Genomic DNA, 23,425 nt, shown 5'->3' with positions numbered 1-23,425 from the left:
TGTACCTGAAATGGGAAACACTGTAAAACAGTATGGGACATTGTTATTTCATTTACTGTGTAGTTCATACTAGGGTGAATTGTTCCAGCTTGTTGTGTAGATGTTAATACAGTTTTTCCATACTCTCAATGTGATATGTAATGATTTTGATAAAAGAAATGCGGTGAGATTCACTCTGTTTTCAGTAACCTGCTATTACAGACTTTGCTGCATCTCAAATATGGAAGATAGATTTTGTGGATAAATTTTGAGGAGGATTGCCTAGGAGAAAAATCCAGGCGTCTTTGGATATTGGTGCATCTAGTATTGAATTCAGGAGATTATATACTGTATCAAAAGAAAGAGAGCTCTTTGGAGAAGTCCGCCACCTATGGTAGAGGATTCCCCTGCAACCACAGTTCCACCAGCAAAACGGGTCAGAAATGCGAAACATTTTGTTGAGTTTGTCAGGTGTATAAAACCATATGTAATATAGCTTTATAGCTGTCTCAGTAATTGAAGTTGAGAGAGAATCTCTGGTTATCCTATCTCTTATTTCTTCTTAATACTCTTTCTTAGGAATGGGGGTACAGAAGTTTAGTCTCTATACCCATCCAATAAATTGTGTTGAAGAAGGAAAGGTTGCTGCTATCTACACTAACTGTGCAACCAAATTGTAGAACTTGGTGTCCGTGAAGCCTCGACCTTCATTCTTAATAGATCTTTCATGTAAATCCTGTCTGACTCTTGGGGGCTTCCCTTTCCACACACATTTGGAAAATGCTTTTTGAGCTCCAGCGATGACCAAGTGTGGGACCACTAATAGTAGGATCTGAAAATAGTGTAATCATTTTGGAAATATATTAAATTTGATAGCAATTCTACCCAACCACAAAATTTAGTTTAAAAAGAAGATGGGGGGATGAAGAGTCAGATGGCAGCCTTGCCATGTTTTCCATATCTCATATCTCCTTGCTGGAACACAAGTGTATTCATTACTGACTGATACCTTGTTAAAGATCCACAGGTGGTGAAAATTATTTCACATATGGCCTGGAAACATGCACTGCTAGGACTGTGTTTGTGAAGCCCTGCCCTAAGCGCATAATAATTGTGGTATAGAAATCAGAATCCCTGAGCAAATACAGCCAGTGTGTCAGTATTCTGGCAATTAACAGATGATTGAGTAACTTTTCTAAAGTTTATTATTATTAAGTGTTTCAATGTGTCCTGAAAACCTGTCCTATCAGTACCCCAGGAGAATACAGAAAAAAGTAATCTTCAATATCTACAGCATGTGTTGTATTTTCAATTTGTACAGCTGCCAGATTTAAAACATACTTATAATATGGAAAATTATGTATAAATATGTATACATTTGTTTCTGTACATTCCTCTTTCTCAGTTCCGTCTCTCTCAGTTCTAGTTAATTTTTATCATGAATAAACATGCTCAGTTCTGCTTTCCACCCTTTCAGTACAGTAATGGGCATTGTTATTGGAAAGGGTCAATTCTGGTCAAACTGGTTAAATCTACAGTTACAGTGCAATTCACTTTTAATTACTTAGTTTATCTCAGTGAATTGGTTTTATGGTTTATGTTTGGGACAAACAGGATTTTCTTTGTTTTTGTATCATATAGTTAATATATGTTTGCTTTGGATTGTATAGGGAGATGGAGGAGAATAAGTGTATATTTCACTTTATTCAGATTCTTTGTGTTATGAAGGTAGTACAACCCCAAATATACCTGTCATTTTTTTTCCAGCAACTTCTGTTGTTTATAGTTTGCCATACATGGCTGAATCTACTTATATGGGCCATAGTAAAGTTTTTATATGTTTGTTTCATGTGTGTGTTTTTACTTCTTTATTCTCAATAGAAGAGCAAGTATATTTTCTTGTATTAGAAAAGCTTATGATAACATGTATTTGTTTCCTTAACCAAACAAGAATTCAGAACGATCCCTGATCAATATCTATATGTGAATGAAAAGTTTTTCACCAAATGTTTTAATTATGATCATTGGCTGTTTTAGGATTCACATCTGTGGTCACATAAGATTTATTACAGCGTTATCATTAGAGATGTTCACTGACCCCCGTGTTTTGGTTTTGCATCTGAATTAACTTGGTGTTTTGGTTTTGGCAAAACCACCCTTGCATGTTTTGGTTTTGGATCCCTATTCTTTTTCTAAAATCCCTATTATTTTTCAAAAATCACAGAAGTTGGCTCTTTTTTTTCGTTCCTACACTATTATTAACCTCACTAACATTCATCATATTCATCAACATTTATTTATATAGCGCCAGCAAATTCCGTAGCGCTTTACAATTGGGAACAAACATTAATAAGACAATACTGGGTAATACATACAGACAGAGAGGTAAGAGAACCCTGCTCGAAAGCTTACATTAATTTCCAATCATTTCCAGTTAATTTTTGTCAAGTGACAAGAACACTGCTACCCCTGTTTCTGTGTGAGCAATGGTGCTGGATCTCCTGGGGAGGGGAAGGTACTTATGGAATCCAATACCCAAGAGATCTGACAACGCAACAACGACGTTTTGCCTCGATTCAGATCCAAGGATGCGCAAAGTACCGAGCCGGCTCGCGAGCCTACTCGGATCTCTTAAGTTCGGGTGGGTTCGGGTTTTCAGAAAACCAAACACGAGTTTCTAATATAGAGTTAATAGGTAAAAGGGATGTATGGGTGAGGCCGCGCTTCCTGATATGTAGAGATGCTGCCACAAATGGACCTATATGATGTTCAAGGGGAGTCCCCACCCTCCGAAAGAAATAATAAATGCAAAATTGGGTTAGGTACCTGGGTACAGAGCAATGTGTACATAAAGCTTTGAAAGGTTAAATACCAAAACTTTACGTTTTATTATATATGTCATTAACATGTTCTGGCCAGAACAATAAAACAATGATGAGGAAAAACATTAAAACATGCAAGGTATATACTATTCAGCTGCAACAAGGTAAGTCCTGTAGTGGTTGCAGATATAACAAGGAGCAAATGTACATTCAGCTGCAACAAAGTATGTCTTGTATTAGTTGCAGATATGTCCAAGAGCAATTATGGTTCTAATGGCTCCAATACTGTGAATGATGGTAGAAAAGCAATGGCAAGTCTATATGGATTCCAAACGTGTTCAGTTTGTGTTTGGAAAACCATTAAAGGACATTAGAAACTCACAATTGTGTAGAGTCGTAGTTCTGTCAGCTATGGGTGTCCTTCTCATGCAAATCGGGAATCCAATTACTTGCCCTGATCCGGGTAGATATTTTCGTCGGTCCCGCTGTGAGGTGTAATGGAAGGGTGGCACATACACACTCCGATCACCCAGACGCTGAGTGTTACTCTTCCGGTATTTTGAAAAAGTACTTATAATGCCGAGGATATGGGTAGCATGCTAGCGGACTGGGACCCGCAGTTGTTGTAATTGAGCAAAATATTGAATGGTATTGTGAGAGTAAATGAATATTGGTAAACAAAAATGATTGATGTTATGAGAAGAATCAGCTGTCTTTGACAGTGTAGACATTGAAAGAATGTATTGCATAGTATTTATACAATAAATTATTTTCCTTTAAATGGTCAGTATGGGCAGGGCTGCCCATACAAATTATGACAGAGATGACAAAACACTACACACTACTTGCTAATCCGCTTAAATCTAAATGCGAAAAAAAAACCAGAATTAACTCCATTAAAAACAAACCAGGGCATGTATTGTACAAGTCTAGTAAGATCATACAAGAATTATGTACATTTTACTTGACCCTCTATAATATGTCAGCCTCTGGCAGGTGTCATTGAGTTTGCCCATCTCAACATGGTATCAGTCTCAACCTTGTAGTATTCCCCTTATGGAACAATCTCTTGTCCCCACCAGGCTTAAACCCAACAGTCTTCTCTACTTGGATGTATCAAAGGCAGGGCTGCCATCAGAAACTGTGGGCCCCAGTACTAACTAATCTGGCAGGGCCATCCCCTCTCTATACATGTGCCCCCCTCCCTCTTCGCCATACATGCGCCCCCCATCCCTCATCACAGTACATTCCCCCTACTCCCTCATCGCAGTAAATGTTCCCCTCCCCACAAAGTAAATATTCCACTCTCACCCCCCAATCACAGTTAATGTCCCCCTCTCCCTCCCAATCACAGTTAATGTCCCCCTCTCCCTCCCAATCACAGTTAATGTCCCCCTCTCCCTCCCAATCACAGTTAATGTCCCCCTCTCCCCCTCCCCAGTTAAGGTCCCCTCTCTCCCCCCACAGTTAAGGTCCCCCCTCTCTTCCCCCCCCAATCACAGTTAATGTCCCCCTCTCTTCCCCTGAATCACAGTTAATGTTCCCTTCTCCCTGGAAGGCAGAGCTGCAGCATCGCAGAGAAGAAGGGGCAGCATGGTCAGTCAGACTGAGAGACCCAGACAGTCCAGGGGGCCCAGACAGACGGAGATGTCTGTCCGGGCCCCTCACAGCAGTGCTGGCCGTACTCCCCTGATGGCAGCCCTGGTCAAAGGATTAGATTTTTAAATTACCTTACCATGTTGGGATACCCGCCTACTCATAGTTTGACTCTATACTCCAGCTCACCAAGTCACTTTCATCAATTCCTCCAAATACCCTACTTCTAACATTCTAGAAGACCTGCAAACAACCCCCAATCCAGTTCCACCTTATGCCTCTTCATTCTTGCTGCCAATGGACTTCTCTCTCTCCTTTAGAACTAGTTAAATTCTGGTGAGCTACTAGAAAAAGAGCTGTATGAACATAAATGAGAGCAGGACTTGGGGGTCACCCTTGACCCTAGTGAATGGGTCACAATCAGACAGACTTTATCAAAGAGTTTTGTCTGTGTCTGTGTTAAGAGCACATAAAAAAATACTGTAGGTGGTACATGGTGCCATGCAGAATTCACTCCCGTCTCCACAGTAGCCTCATGTATGCTGTGTAGGCATTACTCCCAAGTAGGCTCTCTTTGTCATATCTGGTGCGCTTGTTCTCAACTAAAAACATTTTGGGAAGAAGTCTGGAAAATGGTTCGTACCATTACAGAAACCACAGTCCAAAACTCCTCACAATACATTTTACTTCCGTCGCCAATCCCTGGCTCCATAATCATTAACAAATGAATCAGATGTTTTTTTCATTTTTTTTTATTGAAAGTGAGGTGAAAAACACAATGCCATAATTCGAAAAACTTTGATACACAAATAGTCACATATAACAGGTAAAGTTATGATCCAATAAAAACAAATTAAGAACATGAATTCAAACAGCCGCATGAGAGTGTATGATCTGAGACTGTCTTTTTGATTTTTAGAAAAAATGTCTGGGTAGAAAAAGAATATGGCATAAAGAGAAATTACAAAAAAGGGGGAATAAGGTACAGGGGACGACCCGAGGGGTCTGAAACATGTGCCGTGAAAGTCCTACTGGGCAAAATCAATGGAATGTTATGTCCTACTGGGCATTATTATAGGCATTTTACACTTTACTGGGAATTTCTGCTGGTGTATTACATCACAGTGGGCTTTATCCATTTAGACAATATGACTAGCTTATTGTCTCTTCCTGGGCATTATTACTGGTATGTGGTATCATATCGTCCACTATTACTAGCATATAACTTCCTGACATGCTACATTTTACTGGACACGATCACTAGCCTATTGCATCTTGCTGGGCATTATTACTAAACAATATATTTTACAGAGCATTATTCTTGGGTATATTTCATCTTGATACTTTTGTTAGGTTTAGCATCTTGCTGGATATTTTACATCTTGCTCTAAGGCATCTCATTATCATGTTGATACACCAGTCATCATCATGAAGAAGAAACCACTGCCAGCACTAAGCTATAACAGGCTGGGGTGGTGAAACTATAGCAGGGAAACCCACAGTGTGGGGTCCCTCTTTTATGAAGTCCATCAGCCCTAGCAAAAAAAAAATGCAGCCCCTCCAAGGAGAAAACAGAGCCATGGTGAAACACTAGGAGGTATATTTACTAAACTGTGGATTTGAAAAAGTAGAGATGTTGCCTATAGCAGCCAATCAGATTCTAGCTGTCATTTTGTAGAATGTACAAAATAAATACTAACTAGATCTGATTGGTTGCTATAGGCAACATCTCCACTTTTTCAGACCAGCAGTTTAGTGAATATACCCCCAGGTATATTCCCACATTCCTGGTGCAGTGGTGTGGGGTAATAATTGTATGAAAAATGTTTTTTCTTTTTAATTTATATTTTGTTGGTGCGCTACTGGTCTCAGCAAGCCTGGCAAACTGCCAGGGCACCTGCAGGCCCTGGTATCCAGAGTCTACTGGGACCTGTATTGCACCTGACAAATTATTTTGTGTAAATAAATAATCCCTGATACATACCCTCTTGAACCCCTTTATTGCTCACCTAAATCCAGGGTAGGGGTCCTCTTCTTTCTTCCAAGCTTATAAATCAAAGAATTAAAAAACCTTAAACACAATGGCACAGAAGAAATGCTCCTAGAGACCCCGCAACGCCAATGACAAGCTCTAAGTATGGTCTCAAAACTAACTGCAATGAGCGACATTGTAACTACAATGTAGTTCATTAACAAATATGGGATTTAATATGAATCCAGTTTTGGGGCTTTTCAAAACATAAATAATGGAGGTGTTTCATGAATTTAGTATGTGAGAGTAGTGTCCCCCCCGCACCGTATGTGACGACGAGAGAAATGTAGGAAAACGTACATGGTAAGCGGAGTGTTGGGGGGGGGGGGCATTTGTGACATATGCGTTCTCCTTTTGTTACATGTTTCCCCAACATTCTGATATGGGGGGACAAGCACAACTCCTGCTGCCATGCCCTGACTCACGCACTGTACATGTAATGTTATGCAGGTGAATTATTATACAGTTTCCATGAAAAACTAACATTTGTGTATGTATATATACATTATGGAGATTAACTTGTATTCATTCATCCACTTGAGCATTATATACATATTTGTGTCTCCTTAAATGTTGAAAGGCTAATTGTCTTGCACTGGTCCTTTGACAACGAGTGGCGAGTTTATTTCAGAAGGATTATAACATTTTTAACCAACGAGACAGTGAATAGTCCCTGTAGTCTTGTCCTTGAAGTTAGATAGGACTGGTAGCAGTGCTGATGTTTTTGTTAGCATTTACCAGCAGCATCTTGGCAGCAAGTGACCTCTGCAAGAGAGCTCAAAACATTTTCAATTTACAGGCTCAAATATTTATGCTGTCTTTGGATTTCATCCTTTTGAAAAGGTCGACCCCGTAGAAATTTGCCACAAGAAAGAAATTCGGCCCCTTTGACGGACATGACCAGCTTAATAGCACAATGCTCCTGACGAGCACACTGCATATGATTTCATTTTAATATTTATAGAACAAACACATACTGCTTTAAGTGTACACAGGCATCTGCTGTCATTTGGCTCTGAGCAGATGTTAGACCTCTGAAATCTTAGATGATAATTAAAATACTAACAGTTAGTGTTTTACCCCAGCTGCAGGTTCTGTTTACTGTAAATTTGATTTTAATGGTGCTTTTGTGCTGTATTTGAGTAACATTTTTGCATGTGACAGTGCCGACAGAATGGAGACAATTCCCATTCCTTCTTAAAATATAAGGATGTTTTGGTCATTTTTATTATTTAAATATTTTTGCATAAATATTTTTTAAAAGTTAATGAATTTACTTATGTGTCATTGATCTGATAAAGTTACAGATATATGCAAACCCTTAGCTTAGTTTGAGAAATATGTTTTCCGGGTACTGTGCTATGTAAATGTTTATAGATCCACTTATAAAATACTTTATTTGTTTGTCATCTGGCTAATTCGCTTATTTTTTCTTGGTTCCATTGTATTTTTCCTGTGTAATATTTGCACACTTTCATCATTTATATTTGCCCACCTCTTCATTAGGTTTCTATTTGACTGACCAGATATCTTGTAGATGCAGTAACAGTGTAAGAGTTTAGTACCACTCATCAGGTGTTTGTATAAACCAACAGGGGATTCAGTAATCTAACTAGATATCCAAGAGAGAAATGCAAGTCTATGTATATTCCAGACTTCTGCTCCACAGGCTACAGGTTGCGATTTATGTAAATCCTGCTCTGTATTTAGGCTTAGACAATGTTTGGTCTACAATTTGCATAGTTTTTTGTATTTTAATAATTAAACTAGTTGGTTCAGAATGACAGTTTTCGTAGGTGGATCACACTGTTAGAAATATGAAATAATCAAAAAGAAAAGGTTGTGCTGTCAGCCATTATTTATGTATCCCAGCACGGTTTATAGAGGATTACACAGTGACCCGTCTACCCTACAGAACTTGAAAGAGGACCTGTCACATTTGAAGAAGTGATATGGCACAATTTTGCATTAAAAGTTGCATAGCTTTGCGGTTTTATTTTTATATTTATTTTGGCTAGAAAAATTGTTTTGATTATAAGTTCCTGAAATGAAATGAGATTGCTTCCTGCAGAACTATGCTGCAGAAAGGGCTAGCCGTGCTGACACTGAAAATCAACCCCATATCACCCCTTCCAGTGTTAACTTCTTTTGATCAATAATTCAGAATATTGAGTTCTATTCCTACCTTAACAGGGGATATAAGGTGTACAGAATATACCATTCAACAAAACTGATTTTCTGTGTATATTTTATTGCTGTGTATCATGGAAAACATGTGCGCAGAATATTCTACAACCAGATAACTGACAAAGCAGGATTTGTTTTATATGTATGACAATATATATCTTTTTACTATGCTAGAAATGTGCTTTCTATATTTTAAGGACATAATGTTGCATCGCCTTCTTATAGAGCAGAAATAAAGAGCTCTTTAATTTATGATTCTTAAAACTCTTGTCCAGAACACTCATTCCCAGTCAGATTAGAGACGGGAAGGTTAACGGAGTAGTAGACTTTCCTCAGAGATTAAGCTTTTCTTTTAAAATCAAGCCCCTTTAATGTCATATTTATCTGCTATGTGATGCATGAAATCTACTTTCTGTTTTAGGACAGCGAGTGACTCTTGACCCCTTTAGTGCAGACACAATGTGACCTTTCTTCTGTCACCAGTTTCTTCTCCTGAAAATTCCATGAATTTTTATTACAAGTCTCTCTCTTTATTTTTTTTTAAACTAAGCTGAGGCTTCAACAAATTGCTTGACACAGATGAGATGAAGTTGGTGAAGTAGTGTTAGGTAAGTTTTACAACCAGCATGTGTGCTGCAGAACTGTACAACACCAATGCCCTACAATGTCATACACCACTAGCTGCTGAGCCTACTATTGGATAAATACATCATTTTATGGAACATTGATTGTTCTATAAACCCAATGGAGTATTATGCTCTATGATCAAACCATTTAGATTGTGTGTAGAGCACAGAAAATGCCATATTCAGGATGGTACTAAAAGTGCCATTTGTGTATTTTATGGATGTCATTACAAGGGAAACTTCTCTCTGTAGACCCTGTTTACTGCAAAATTTTTTAGCATGTAATGACATTTTTCATTCACAACGTATGCCTTCGAGAGAGGGGGGCCCTTGTTTTATTTGTTTCATTCGCATTTACTGCACAAATTCTGTACATTTTAATTAAATGTGCGCTTAACAAAAGCATAAAGTATTTATTCCCTGAATTCTGTCTTAGGGGAAGAAAAATAATGACAGTGAATAAAGAACAACACACAGCGTTGCCAGGTACACGCTCCTCTCCCCCTTCTTCATAAACCAAAAAATGAAGGAGGGTTTTAAAGAGAAAAGGGGGGATATTAAATTGCAGTTTAATTCCATTCAACCTGGCACAATATGCTGGAGCCATATTTAGGAAGAGATGGAATAAAATGCAAATTTGAACTTCATGTTTAAAAATCATGACATTTGTAGGTGAGGGGGAGGGGGGTTAAAATATTCACTAAAGACTATAGTTGATAAATAACAGTTCTGCAAAAGAGACAGATTTCTTGGAAGGGAACCAGCTCTCTGTTCACTGCATCCCTCGAAATGAAACACCTCTTTAGTAGTTGGTCTGAATTAAAACTGTCGCTTCACAATCACTTAGAGCTCAAGAGAAACACAGAACTTTAGTTGCATTGCAGGGCAATTACCATAAAACTGTCTTTGTTGAGTGAGGTTGTGCCATCCCGTCATTGTGTCAAGTCCTTGTTTTCTTGTACACAACTCTAGGATTGGATTTTTTTCCGCACATCTCTAATATGTTCTGTGCTTATTTAGCAGCCGTAATACCGGGATGTAACATGACAAACTATAGCAGAAAAATTAATTATGTTTTAATAGATTTGTGGAAGATATTTTAATGTACTGCTCAAGCTTTTTGCTTTTGCTCAGTTCAGTCCAGTACCTTCTGTATTCACACAGGTATTAAAGATGGAACTAAAATGATAATGATTTTTATCTGTAAATATATACATAAACCTCATTTAACTCCTACAACAATTATTTAGAAGACTTCCTTGGCGCAATTGGAAGAGAGAGAGCAGAAAAATACATATAGGGCCTGATTCATCTTCAACTTGCGTTTAAAAAAAGTACACGCAACTTGTACGCCCGTATTCAAATACAAGCGGCTCTCAAGATACGTTCCTATTTGAGTCTGGATGTAAGTACACTCTGGCTATACGTTACTTGCCGTATGTAGACAGACAGTTACACTGCAGGATACACGCATGCATAAGTGCAACATAACTCCTGTCAGAACGCATGTAAAAAAATAAATAAATAAAAGAAAGTAACAACTCGTACTACTATAATCATTAATAAAAATGTGTCTAGAAATAAAATTTTTTCCCCCATTTTTCTGAAATGAAATCAGGATGTTCTTAATGCGTACTGTACATACAATCTGTTTTTATAGTTTCTCTTCCTTGCATATGAGTGTTTTGTGCTATCTATTGGCATGCATGCATGTAGTCATCGCAATCAGCACTTACACCCAAGTACGTGCAAGATGTCCAGAACTTGAACCGGTCGCATACACGTTCATCTGCCCCTTCCCATCCCCTTTCCGCCCTTGAAGATGTAGGCAGTAGTAAGTGTCATTTGCGTTCAGACATGAATTGCATGCAATTGTGTTCAGTAGGGTAAAGTCAGTTTCTGACCATGGGCAGAGCTATTTCGTGCAAGATATGGCACACAAAAGGACTTATGTCCAAAGATGAGTCAGGCCATAGTGTGTAACGTCCTGTGTAAAAAATAAATAAATAATATAAAATTGAATATGTGGTCACTCCCCCTATTTATGGTGAGAATAAAGTTTTTCAATCAAAAGAAATCCATGATGGAAAATTTTGAAAGAAAAACAAAATTAGTGCACTCTGTGCTATAGGAAGAGAAAAATAGGGATATAAGTGTTGCGGTATGTTCACCTGGAGCGTATGTAAATTATACCATACAAAAATGCTTTTTCTTTGTTTACTTGACATCCAACATATATTTACCTATGATAGGGAGAAAAGGCTGGAGTTTTCGCCAGGTATAGGGCTTTTCTCTTTCTATATGAGAGCCCCAAGGCCGGTGTTAGCTATCACCGGTGAAAGCTTTCACCAGGGCTCTATTTAACAAGGAAAGCCTCACCTTTTTGCCATCGCCATCTCAGGAAAGGCCTTTTCTGCATTTGAATAATAGATCCTTAAATCTTCAGAGTAAGGTGAAAACAACTTTTATTCTGGAATATCAAAAACGTAGGTGTAGTACTGTTATAACATTGACTTAAAATGCGATAGGTACATTCAGTGTCCTGGGGAATGACAAGTTAGGAGCTTAGCAGAGTCTGCTCCCAGTAGTTTCCTTTGCCAGTGATTGTAGAAGTCTTTGTTTCCACGATAACGCATTATGTATGTCAACTGCTTTTCAGTCAGCATTTGATCACTATTATTGTTTGGTTAGAAGGGTAGGCCTAGCTTGTGTGCCCATTTCTAACCTTCTCTGGATGTTATTTTGCCACTTTTCTATAGCAACGCCAATGCAGATGTACTACTTCCGCAATGAAGACACACTGCAACAGAGCGTAGGTCTATGCCCTGTACACTCATGGGCTATATGGTGAATAGGAAGAGGTTAAAGTAGATACGTTCAAGATTCTATGGCCCTATTTTCTGGCATAGAAAGGAGCCTTATTACCTCGACAGTTTATGGTGATTTACTATATTGCTATGAAAGATAAAGATTTATTTTTTAAAGTTTTTAATTCAATACCATGGTTGAGGCAAACTCCAGCAATAGGAGTACTTTAATTCTGGTGTGAGAATTCATCCTTTAAAATGAATCTCATAATTTATGTAATACTTGTTTTACACTAGTTCTAGTGCTAAAATGATCATCACACTTCATGCACAATTTGACATAATACAGGAAAAGTGAGTGTAATAAGATAAGGGACATACAGATGGCACAGGTTTAATTCGAGCAATGACCACAAACAAGTCCCTGACACATCTTGACAGGAGTAGGCATGGTAAGTATGGTGCATTCCATACTATAGTGTTATCCTGAATATTAGACCCATGTGTGCCACCGTGTTGGATGACAATACTACTCCTGTACCAGGGCATACATGTTTGTGTGCATGCACCAGAACTATTACTATTCTTATTGTTATCCTTTGTATAGCACTTACATATTATGTACTGTTTAGAGATCTAGGAGTGATCTCTGAATAAGATCTCAGTAATTGCTGTTTCATGAAAATGTCACTGCCACAGTCAGATTGAGCAAAACATTGTTTTTTGTATATTGTTATTTTGGGATTCTTTTAGATCAATTAGATTAGTTTTATACAATTGTACAAATTCCACTTTCTGAGTTGCCTTCAGATTATTCCATTACAGGTTTTCTAATGACATTCCAGCTATGATGTACATTTGTACTATGGTCTTAGTTTCTTTTAAATGACTCTTGGAACCTCTTCACTATTCAGTATTAATTTATTACAGTTGAAATGGAAGATTCTTCAGTGGGCAAATCCTTTACAATCTGATTGAGGCTGTTATATTTTATAGAGGTAATTTATCAAAGCAATACTGACAGCACTTGGAGTTATTAAATTGCTGAATCAAAAGATGGACCTGCAATCACATTTATGAACTGTGATGGAATAGCTTGGGCTGTACGAAGCCGAGGTTAAGATGCTGGAGTAGTTAAGCTTCATCACACCCCTCGGTGACAGCAGTATTTACCCATGTAGTTTACTTTAATGGCCTGGCAGTGGCTTAACTCATCTTCAGATTCAAATAGATTAAGTAAGCTGCTCAGAATGGGATAATTATTAGAGCTGCTAGATATGCCGTAGGTAACTCTACACCCAGGAGATATAGTGTACATCACACTGGAGCTACTGAGTCTAACATGATATAACCCCATTCTTTTTTTTTTTTTCTTTTGTTTTTTATACCTTTGATTTTTATTGGTTTCCATATTCAAAATGACACAACATTACCTTTAAACAATACCGTGTCTGATTTATTTTACTACAATTTCTTGTAAATGATCAAACTGCATTGAAAATAGGTGCTTTGGCTACTACATTTAAAGAATCTTACCATATATTTAAATTAATTTAAAGAGCTTACCGTTATGATCTCATTTTACAATATTGGTTGAAATAAATCCCCACATGTTTAAAGCAAAGTATCATCACTGAAAGTGGGAGCACGGAATGATTAACCTTCACACTAGGGAGAAGCGAGACTGTGTAGGAGGAAACATGGGGATGTTCGTCTTTTTACAGTATCGTCTGTGACTGTGTCTAAACAAGTTTATAATACGAGACAGGCAATTCTTAAATCAATAAGCATTTTTCATTCACTTGTTTTACCAAATGTAGCAACTAAAAAAAATATTTTCCCGGTATTTACCTACTGTCATTTGAATGTAAAACTTATGAGATATCAGACATTAAAAATATTTTCGTTTTTAATAAACATTTGGTTTTAAATGTCAAAGATTTCAGCAGCTTCACACTGTGAAAAGTATCCTGTCATTGCTGGATAAATAGCAATTATTAAAGACGTGAATGATATTTTCAGGATCCTTGTAGAGCAAGTCCAGCAGGGGTAAAGCACTGCTGGGATTACTTTTATTTGGGCTCTCTTACTCAGAACGTATGGGGGAGGGGGGATAGAAGAATGGGTTACAAATGCATTTCTGAAGATCTCTTGGGGAGACAGTTGTTTTGCAAATTCCCAGATTATATTACGAATTGTATTGGAATAGGAAGGTTGTTGATGTCAATATTGCCTATTGCTTCCATTAAAGTGGTGTTTGAGGGATTACCTGCCCCATGTAACCCTTCATCTGGTCCTCTGCCAACACAGACAGCCAGAGAAGAGAGAGAGCTGTCAGCTAGTCTCAATAAATTGTAGCTGTTGAATCGAGTAAAACTGACTTGTTTCTCCTTTTTCCTACTATCGGAGAGTGGCTGCAATCCGGTAAAGATGTAATTCCTATCAGGGGTTACCAACCTCTATAATATGCTGTATTGTGCCAAATAGGACATTTTCAAATGCCTTACTCAAAATTTATACTTCAACTTGGCAGTATGGCTCTCATTATTACTGGGGAACGGGGGAAGGTGTATAGAGGGGAGTAGTGTACTGGGAAGCCTAGCACTTTAAAGGCACTAGGCATGGCACTGGGGTGTGGGCATGCTCCCCTGTCCCATTACCAGATTCCCAAATGTTGGAAGGTGTGGATTTGGCCAAAAACTAAGCAAAGCGACTGATGTCCTTTTTCTAATTAAATATGCAAGCAGTTTATGCATGTATGATAGCATCAGGATAATAAAATGTGTGCTTCTCTTTCCAGTTAGTTACTGGATGGAACTTGCTTCATGTTGTTGCTAATATCATGACGTTTCTGTACCTGAGTAGCAGATGTAGATGCTTTCTTTTTTTTTTTTTTCTTTTTGTCATTACGTTTATAGTGTATGCTACATCCACGCAATTACATACAGAGAATGAGCTGACGCTATTGGTGAATTGTCAAAGAAATTGGTCGTTGTGACAGGGTGGACCTCCTATGCCCCCTGTCCTTTGTGTTGGTGGGGACTGGCTAGGCTTGCCTTGCCACCATTCCCTTTTCTTCTCCCAAATTCGCCCTCTAACCACAGTAGGAGGGACTTTTGCTGCTGCCACCACCTAGGCTCTTTAGCAGCACCTAGAACTGTGTCCTTCTGGGTAACACTTGCTGCTAGTGTACCCTCTTGCTGGTACACTTGGGATGGTACCCTGATGTTTTGCCTTCAGATCAGTGTTGCTGTGGATGGTTCCCCCTAGCCTATCCAACTGGCCAGAGCTGCAGGGTAGCTGGTAGACCCGTTGGTACTGGAATGCTGGATCCCAACCTCAGAACAGCCAGATAACGGATTAGGTTGGTCTAATGTGTGGTCACAGGATTTACAGCAGGAAAGTAGGCATCAAAGCGGGTTCCTTAAGCAGTGATATTAGCTCAGGAAGTCCTGAAAAGGACACTTATACTAGTTTGAGGTACTAGTGATATCCAGAAGTTCAGATGGTATTATGATACTACATGCTTGTTTTTATGCAGTTTTGGACACAGCCTGGGAGGGGTTACAACAGCCGCCTTTTCCGACCAGGCCCAAAATGTCCTTTTATTCAAAGATTAACATCAGGATGTGAGATGTTTTTCAAACTTGAATTTTAAATGCAATTTATACTTAACATAATTTACACTAATCTGTGATGACCTAAATCACATTGTTCAGATGTTTCCTTTCACTTTAACAAGGCAGGATAACAAGTAACAACTCCCTGTTGTGCTAAAAAGACATGTTGGTCACTTCACCAGAAAATAATTAATTAGCATAAGGCTTCCTTTAGAAAAGTTAGACAAATCTAATTTCCTCCCCTGGGGCTGTCTCAGAAATAAATACATTTCCTATACCGATATACAACACAATATAAAAAAAAATCAGTACATTTGCAATTACTTAAATTGGTGCACTACGCTATTAATTTAAATAAATGTATACAATAAGTTATTTATAAGTGATCCAGCCACAGTCTTATATTCAATCTAAATTCTGCCACTCTGAGATTTAATCATAAAGAGTGGCAAACACGTAAATAACAACTTGATGACCAGACCAAATTTCAAATGTTCCCCATAGTTGCTGTGAAACCAAATATGGTTGGTTGTATGCAGATTGTATGTTTCACTGAATCTTTAAGTAAAATTAAGTTAACACAGCCTTTGCAAGTACAAGTTTAATTGTGACCTATTCCTGTACATATTAACACACAACAGTTTATTTACAGAATTTACCAGATTGATTTTTTTTAAGTTATTTATGGCTTGTTCAAAAGTTTAAAACCTAATTTAACTCAGTGAATAATACAATTTGACCAGGGATCCCAAAAATTTGCATACCAGCTGTATGTGTGCTTTACACAAGTTCTGATGCTATCATAAAGCACATTTTTGTATGTATTATTTTATTAATATTTTGGTTTTTTTTTTTTTTATGTTTTACTTTTTTTCAGTTACCAGTCTGCACTGGAACCAGAGGGTGCAAATGAGAGCCTTTAGCATTCAGGAAGCCATTAAGGAGGAACACCTCTAATAACATTAGAATGAGTAGAATGCGTGCAATGTCTTAAAAAGAAAACCAAATTGTTCATTGTACACCTTCTACTCCCTTAAGGCTCCATTCACTTGGATAGATTGATTTTATTCCTGAGGTTTACAGCAGAATTTCTCCACTCTAGTCTTCAAGTTACAGCTCTGTTCAGACTATAAATTTGGTGAAATTCAAATAATACAAATGCAATGTGAAACGTCATCCCGCAAAATGGCGGATCAAAAGACGAACATGGAAATTGCTTGACCGGAATTTTGCACCTCTGTCATAAAATTCTATTTAAGATTTTGCTATAACTTTGCTCACCTCTACTTGTCGTTATAACGAATACTTTCTCATCCACGTGTACTAAACAGCTCTTAATGACGTCCATGTTTCAAAGCTATGAGGCTGACCTAAAGAGCATAGAACGGAAATAAATTCTGTATCAATATATATAAATAGAGTGTTAAAATACCAAATATATGATTAAGCAACATAAAAATAATACCTGTTAAGAAACCACTCTCTTCCCGGTGTCTACTGTCAGACCTTTTGGCTTATTACTTTTTTTCATCCTAGCTTTATTTTTCCAATCTCACCTACTCCAGAACGAGACAGAAATTGCCAGTGGAAAATACTGATACCACAGTGTGTGCCACCACAGCACAAGCCCTGCCAAAAATTAATTCAACAGCATTGTGCCAGACTCATTGTATAATATTACCTAGGAACTGTTTAATGCTTTGAAATTGTTCATTTTCCTCTACCGTTTCCCATGACAGCCACTCACAGAGCCCCGTTGGCCAGAAAGATAGAAATGAAAAAATTGGTTATAACATCTGTTTTCATTCCTGTACTGTTGCAAGTAATAATAATTGCAGTATGCTATACTGCAGATATGTATGGTTTCGCAGGGTAGGTAACATTTCATATTCAATATAAATCCTGTATAATATAGTTGTAAATTCGAAAATACAAGTCTTCTATAAATGAAGTTTTGCATTAGCTATTCCTGACAATTTTGAAATAAGAATGATCTAATTGAAAATCTACCGTAATATTCTGTTTGGCAGTCATTGAAAGTGTCTTATTTCTGTATGATAATTAAGGAATAGCTCAAGTATCTGGTTAACTTTTCATTCTGATTATTAATATGATATGATTTAATGTAATAGAAATATTTGTTGCCTACAACTATTATGTTGCATGTAAAGCAGAAGATGTCAGACAGGTACATGTGTTTATGGTAGGATTTTGTTGTGACTTAGATGTATTTGCTGACAGATTAGGATAGTATTCTCAGTTATTGGTGCAGAGAAGACTACTGGATGGAAAAAAACCCTTACATTTAAAACAGCAACAAAAAAAACAGCAAACTTTACTGGTGGGTTGACATTGGAGGCTTTTGTCTGGCCCAGGGCTAGTCTTTCCTTGTCATTCAGAGCCAGTAAACTATGTATTGAACTGGGCCATCTACTATGCTATGACAGCTTACTTCATACATACCTCCCAACTTTTCAATTACTGGCATCGTGACAGGGGCCGTGACCATTTCACAGAGGGGGGTGGCCATGCCCCCAGAGGGCTGTTTAGCGCTGTAAAGCAATAGACTGCCCCTTAGAAATCTTCATTCTGTCCAACAACTGCAGCACCTGGTGTGTTGCACACATTCACCGCTGTGTCTGGAAGATACTTCCAACATTCCGACCTGCAGTACAAACATGTCCCCAGGTGGGACAGAGCCCTAAAATCTGGCCTATCCTATGGAAATTGTTAGGTATGCTTCATGCCCAGTAGGCTGCTCTCTGCAATCTGGTGGCTAGAACTGGCCATACACCAGTCACAGGCAAACTTCCTCTCCAACACGCTACGAGATATCCTCGAAAGATATGTTTTCTGTATTGTCTCGACACCAGAGTTTTGGGTTGAGGGTTGTATTGTTGTATTATTGAGATTTGAGAGATCTGCAAAGTAAAGTCAGCCGAGAATTAGGGAGATCTACATAATTAAGACACCCGATATTTTGGGGACTGCATTGTGTAACCACAAGTGATTTGGTGGTCTGCATTTGTTTAGTGACCTCTGGAATAAGGTCAACATTGTAGAATGATCTCTGGCATGCTCTATGTTTTGTATAGTGTGCACTAGAGTGCTCTCTGTATTGTATATCAGTCACTAGAATGGTCTCTGTTTTGAATATTTGTCATTGGACTGTTCTCTGTTTTGTATATTAGTCACTACCTTGCTCTACCAATTGTGGTCATTAGAATACTCTGTTCATTGTATAAAGGCTATTAATTATCTCTGAATTGTGAATTTGACACTAGAATGCTCTCTGTATTGTATATGGTCAGTAGAATAAACACTTTATTGAATACAAGGTCAGATGTGGCTGTGTTGTGTAATTTTAACTCTTTGAAATAAGCTTTTTTCATATATTTCATTGGCTGTATAAACCATGCCTGTTTTCTATCCTGGCGCACTGTGTTAAAAAGCCTGGGCCACATACTAGTGCTACATCTTTTGCCTAAAAGTTGTCAGACTGCATTGCCTGTATAGAATCCTGTACTTGTTCTATACCAGTTCTGGCTTCGTGAAGGACATGCCCTATTTTTTGGGCTATTGCAAATGATACCTACCTGCCCCTTTATAAAGGAAGCTTTTCCATACAAATGAATATTTTCTGCACTCTCTGCTTTATAAAAATGACAGCAAATGATTTTATTCAAAAACTATTTATAAAGGAATTACAAATCCCAATGTTTAAAAATCAGGTGATACAGCATACGTGTAACATATAGCTATTCGTTTTGATTTTTTTTTTATGTTTTTGGTTTTCTTTAAGAATGTATTTTGTGCTTAATAAATGTATTTTAATACTCATCAATAATGTATTCATTTTTTTTTTTCTAGGTATTGTTTCAAAATCTTTTGAATGTCGGCTGAAAGGACAAGGTGCAAACTTTGTGGAAACTGATAGCCCATTCACTGCATCTACAACTTCAGAGCCGCCGACTGTTAAAGAAAATATCCGAAGCACCAGAAAACAACCCCAATCAACTGAACATGTTCAGCAGGTCATTATCATTCAGGGGTTCTCTGATGAATATGATGGGAATTTTACTATTGATACTTCAGTGGAGGAGACTGCAGCAGCCACCCTCCAGACCTTGGCCATGGCTGGTCAAGTAGCAAGAGTGGTGCACATCACTGAAGATGGTCAAGTTATAGCTACTGATCAAACTGGTCACATGGGCAGCATCATATCTGGAGAAATTCTCGGTGACCAGTTACCAGAAGGAACAACACAAGTTGTGGTAGTTGAAGGCTCAATGGAAGAAACAGATGTCGGAGAATCAGTCGCCATAGAGACTGTAACTGATTCCAGTGGCAATGTAGTACAGCAAGTGATGGCACAGCGTATTTTAGATACATCACAGAATGTGCACACATCTGATTCCTCTTCTGCTTTAGATGCCCTGCTTTGTGCTGTAACAGAACTGGGAAATGTAAGAGGTGCAGAAAGACAACACAATCGAGAAAACCCAGCAATGGAAGAGTCATTGGTGAGGATAACAAGTGATGAGGAATGTGTTGAGTCCAATGCAGAAGAAATACAGATGTTTCATGAGGTCCATGAAGATCAGCAAAGAATTGAACACATGGGAGTTGTTAGACAGGTCATGCATTCTTCAGGTTTTGTCACTTCCCAGGACTCTGCTTTCAAAAACATGGTCCAGGGGGTCCTGCAATTTGCCGTTTGTGATTCAGCTGCTGCTGATCAGCTGATTAAAGAAGGGGTCACTCAAGTCATTCTAAACGATGAAGGTACTGTGCACATGGTCTCTAGAGAAGGTCCTCGTATCATAATGCACAACACAGAAAGTCGTTCACTGAGTCTACCTGAACAACAAATGAGCTTAGTCGAGTGTGATGATGGGGAAATTTCACAGATCATAGTCACTGAAGAGTTAGCCAGGGCCATGGTTCAGAATGCCAATGACAATTTTGAGGAAGGCACAACACATTATATTGTGACTGAACTACAAGGAGAGAAAGAATCCAATATTTATTCACATACAGTAATAGAAACAGATGAATCTGCAGATATTCTGCATGCTGAAACCATAATGGATGCACAGGAGCATGTTGATGACTCCTCACCTGAAGTAAACAACGTGGTGGTCTACACAGAGTGCAGTTCTGAAGACATGGCTGACAAGCCTAAAACAGAGAATGAGGACAAGTAAATAAGACCAATAAAAGAGTGCTAATGAGACTCATATAGTGATTTTGTAAAATATTATATTTTCTCTTTTATGTGAAAAAGTGCTTTTAACCCATCCATTACAACAAAACCGTAAAAAATAAATTGTAAATGAAAAAGAGAAAAGTGCTATGAACTCTTCACAGAAAGCAGAATCACTAGCTGATAGGTAAACGAATAATGGCTGAGTAATTACATTGTTAAGCAGTGTTCTATGACTGCTAGGGGCTACTCCTACTTTACTATCCAACATTATTCCTACATTATCATTTAAAAATTGTGAAAGCTGTCATGTTTTAATACCACTTTGGGGGTCTGGAGGTTTGTTTCTGTACTTTTGAGCAATACATTCGTGTTAATTTCTATATAAAGCTTCGGAGCTTCTTCTAAAATCATCTGTTTATTTGCTTATTGGTGCTGTAGACAAGTACAAGGTCACCAAAATGTGGAAATCTCCCTGCAGTCCACTGGTAATTGTTCCAAAAACTGGCCATGAATTTCGCAGTGTTTTGAGGGAATAACTCATTAGGTAAACTAACATGCTTCCATCAGGGCCCTCTTAAGAACATCTTGGGCCCCCGGGCACAGCAGTGCACCGGGGCCCCTATATATACAAAAAAAAAAAATGATTATATATATATGGGCCCTGCAGGGGGGCCCTTTGGAGGCAGCAAAAAAAAAACAACCTGGGAAAAAAAAGACAATTCTTACCTTGCGGTCAGCTGGCGATCCGGCTCCCTCAATGGTCTCCTCCTCCGTCGCGCTCCGCAGTGGATGTCAGGCGGGCGTGATGATGTCATGCCCGACATGCACTGCGAGCGCCGTACGGAGGAGGAGACCATGGAGGGAGCCGGATCGCCAGCTGACTGCAAGGTAAGTATTGTCTTTTTTTTTCCAGGTTTTTTTTTTTTTTGCCTCCGACGGGCCCCCCTGGGCTGCAGGGCCCCCGGGCACCTGCCCATTGTGCCCAATGGGAAAGACGGCCCTGGCTTCCATGCACCTACCTGACAGCAAAGGATACAATACTGCTGTTAGATTCTTTATCACTTGAGATTTGCACAGTGCATTTGACTATTGATGCTGGACATTACTTTATATTTGCAGTATTGATAGCCATGTAGATTTATCTGTCACAACTCCAGCGTTGTTCTGGTGGTTGTACTAGCATGTGAAACAGTCATTTATTTAAAATAAACAAACCTTAAATGTGTTGGGGGAAATAATGTGAAAGTGACATGTCACATTCCACTGGAGTTTTTTCATGGCATCTCCAAATATTTTTTTTAGTATGGTCTCTAAATTATTTACCAGTAGATGCTGCTTACACCTTCCGAACACCCATTGATTACATATAGAAATATCACATCTAATTTGCATTTCTGAGAAAACTTGAGCTGACTGGCACTTTCGTTACCTCTCTGTGCTACCAAAATATAACAGGCATTAGGAAAGGTAAAAAAAAATAAATGTAATGTTTATAAATGGTGGTGTAATACCACTTTTATACTTGTTTCTTTGTAAGTCATGGTAAGATGAAAAGGATAATAGAAATTTATAGCTACTTTAAGTAGTGTGCTGAACATTTTTTTTTATTGCAGTAAAGTTGTAATAGAGAAAAGGGGTAATCCATATTGAAAACTTGTCAGGAGTTAGATCAGTCAGGAGGTAAATTGTGAGTAATACCCGAGTTGGTTTACACCAATTAAAATCCAGATTTACAATCACCAAAAAATGACTGCTACTACAGATTCCACTATTGTTAACATATCTGTTCTATGCATTTTATTTTTTAGTACATATTCTTATTTGAAGCAACCACATTGCACAGATGAGCAGATTCAATTCATTATCTTGCAGAAGTGTATTTTTTCTTGTTATTGCAGTTAATTGTTGGTTATACAACCTGCTTTTAGCGTGATATGCAACTTTTGTGCTTCATATTGCTGTTATTACACTTGTATAATGCTTTGGGTAATTTTAAGCATTATAACATGTCATTATGGAATGTTTCTTTTTCTCGGTCTGTCTCCATTGTGTTTTTCAAAATAAAAACTAATTCAAACATTTAAATATTGTTGTATTTTTTATATATTTTAAAGTACATTTGCTAAATGTAATTATATATATATATATATATATATATATATATATATATATATATATTAATCGTCTTAAAATACATAAACTAAAACAATTCCCTCACTGACGAATCGCGGGGATAACCTCTCTTGGACAGATATACCATAGTGGCAGTATCAAATCATTGGCTCAGTTACAATTGGAATTCCCTCTACCAAATTGCCTATTCTATACTTACCTTCAGCTCCGACATACCTTAATGACACAATTTGGCAGCACCTCTCTCGTCTTGGGTCTAGATCCTCTCCGCTCACTCCTTAAACAGATGGGCTCCACCAAAACCATTTCTATACTCTATGCTAAAATCCTCTCTCTCCTTACCACTGATAACTGAGAGGGATGGGAGACTGATTTGGATTCTGTAACTGACGAAGATTGGAGTTATATGTTAGA

General features: G+C 38.1%; 1 protein-coding gene across 1 annotated transcript in view; it reads left to right on the top strand.

The window, feature by feature from the left end:
- Window positions 1–21,526, top strand: part of ZNF407 (zinc finger protein 407) — a 414,057-nt gene extending 392,531 nt beyond the window's left edge. The window contains exon 9 of the mRNA XM_075213220.1: window positions 19,540–21,526. Coding sequence (XP_075069321.1) covers window positions 19,540–20,876 — 1,337 coding nt within the window. The 3' untranslated portion in view covers window positions 20,877–21,526. The remainder of the gene's footprint in view (window positions 1–19,539) is intronic.
- The last annotated feature ends 1,899 nt before the right edge of the window (window positions 21,527–23,425 follow it).

This window comes from Mixophyes fleayi, chromosome 5, assembly GCF_038048845.1.
Source record: "Mixophyes fleayi isolate aMixFle1 chromosome 5, aMixFle1.hap1, whole genome shotgun sequence".
In the NCBI taxonomy this organism is placed as follows: Eukaryota; Metazoa; Chordata; class Amphibia; order Anura; family Limnodynastidae; genus Mixophyes; species Mixophyes fleayi.
The sequence above is the reverse complement of the archived record's forward strand: the minus strand, read 5'-3'. Positions and strand labels throughout refer to the sequence as shown.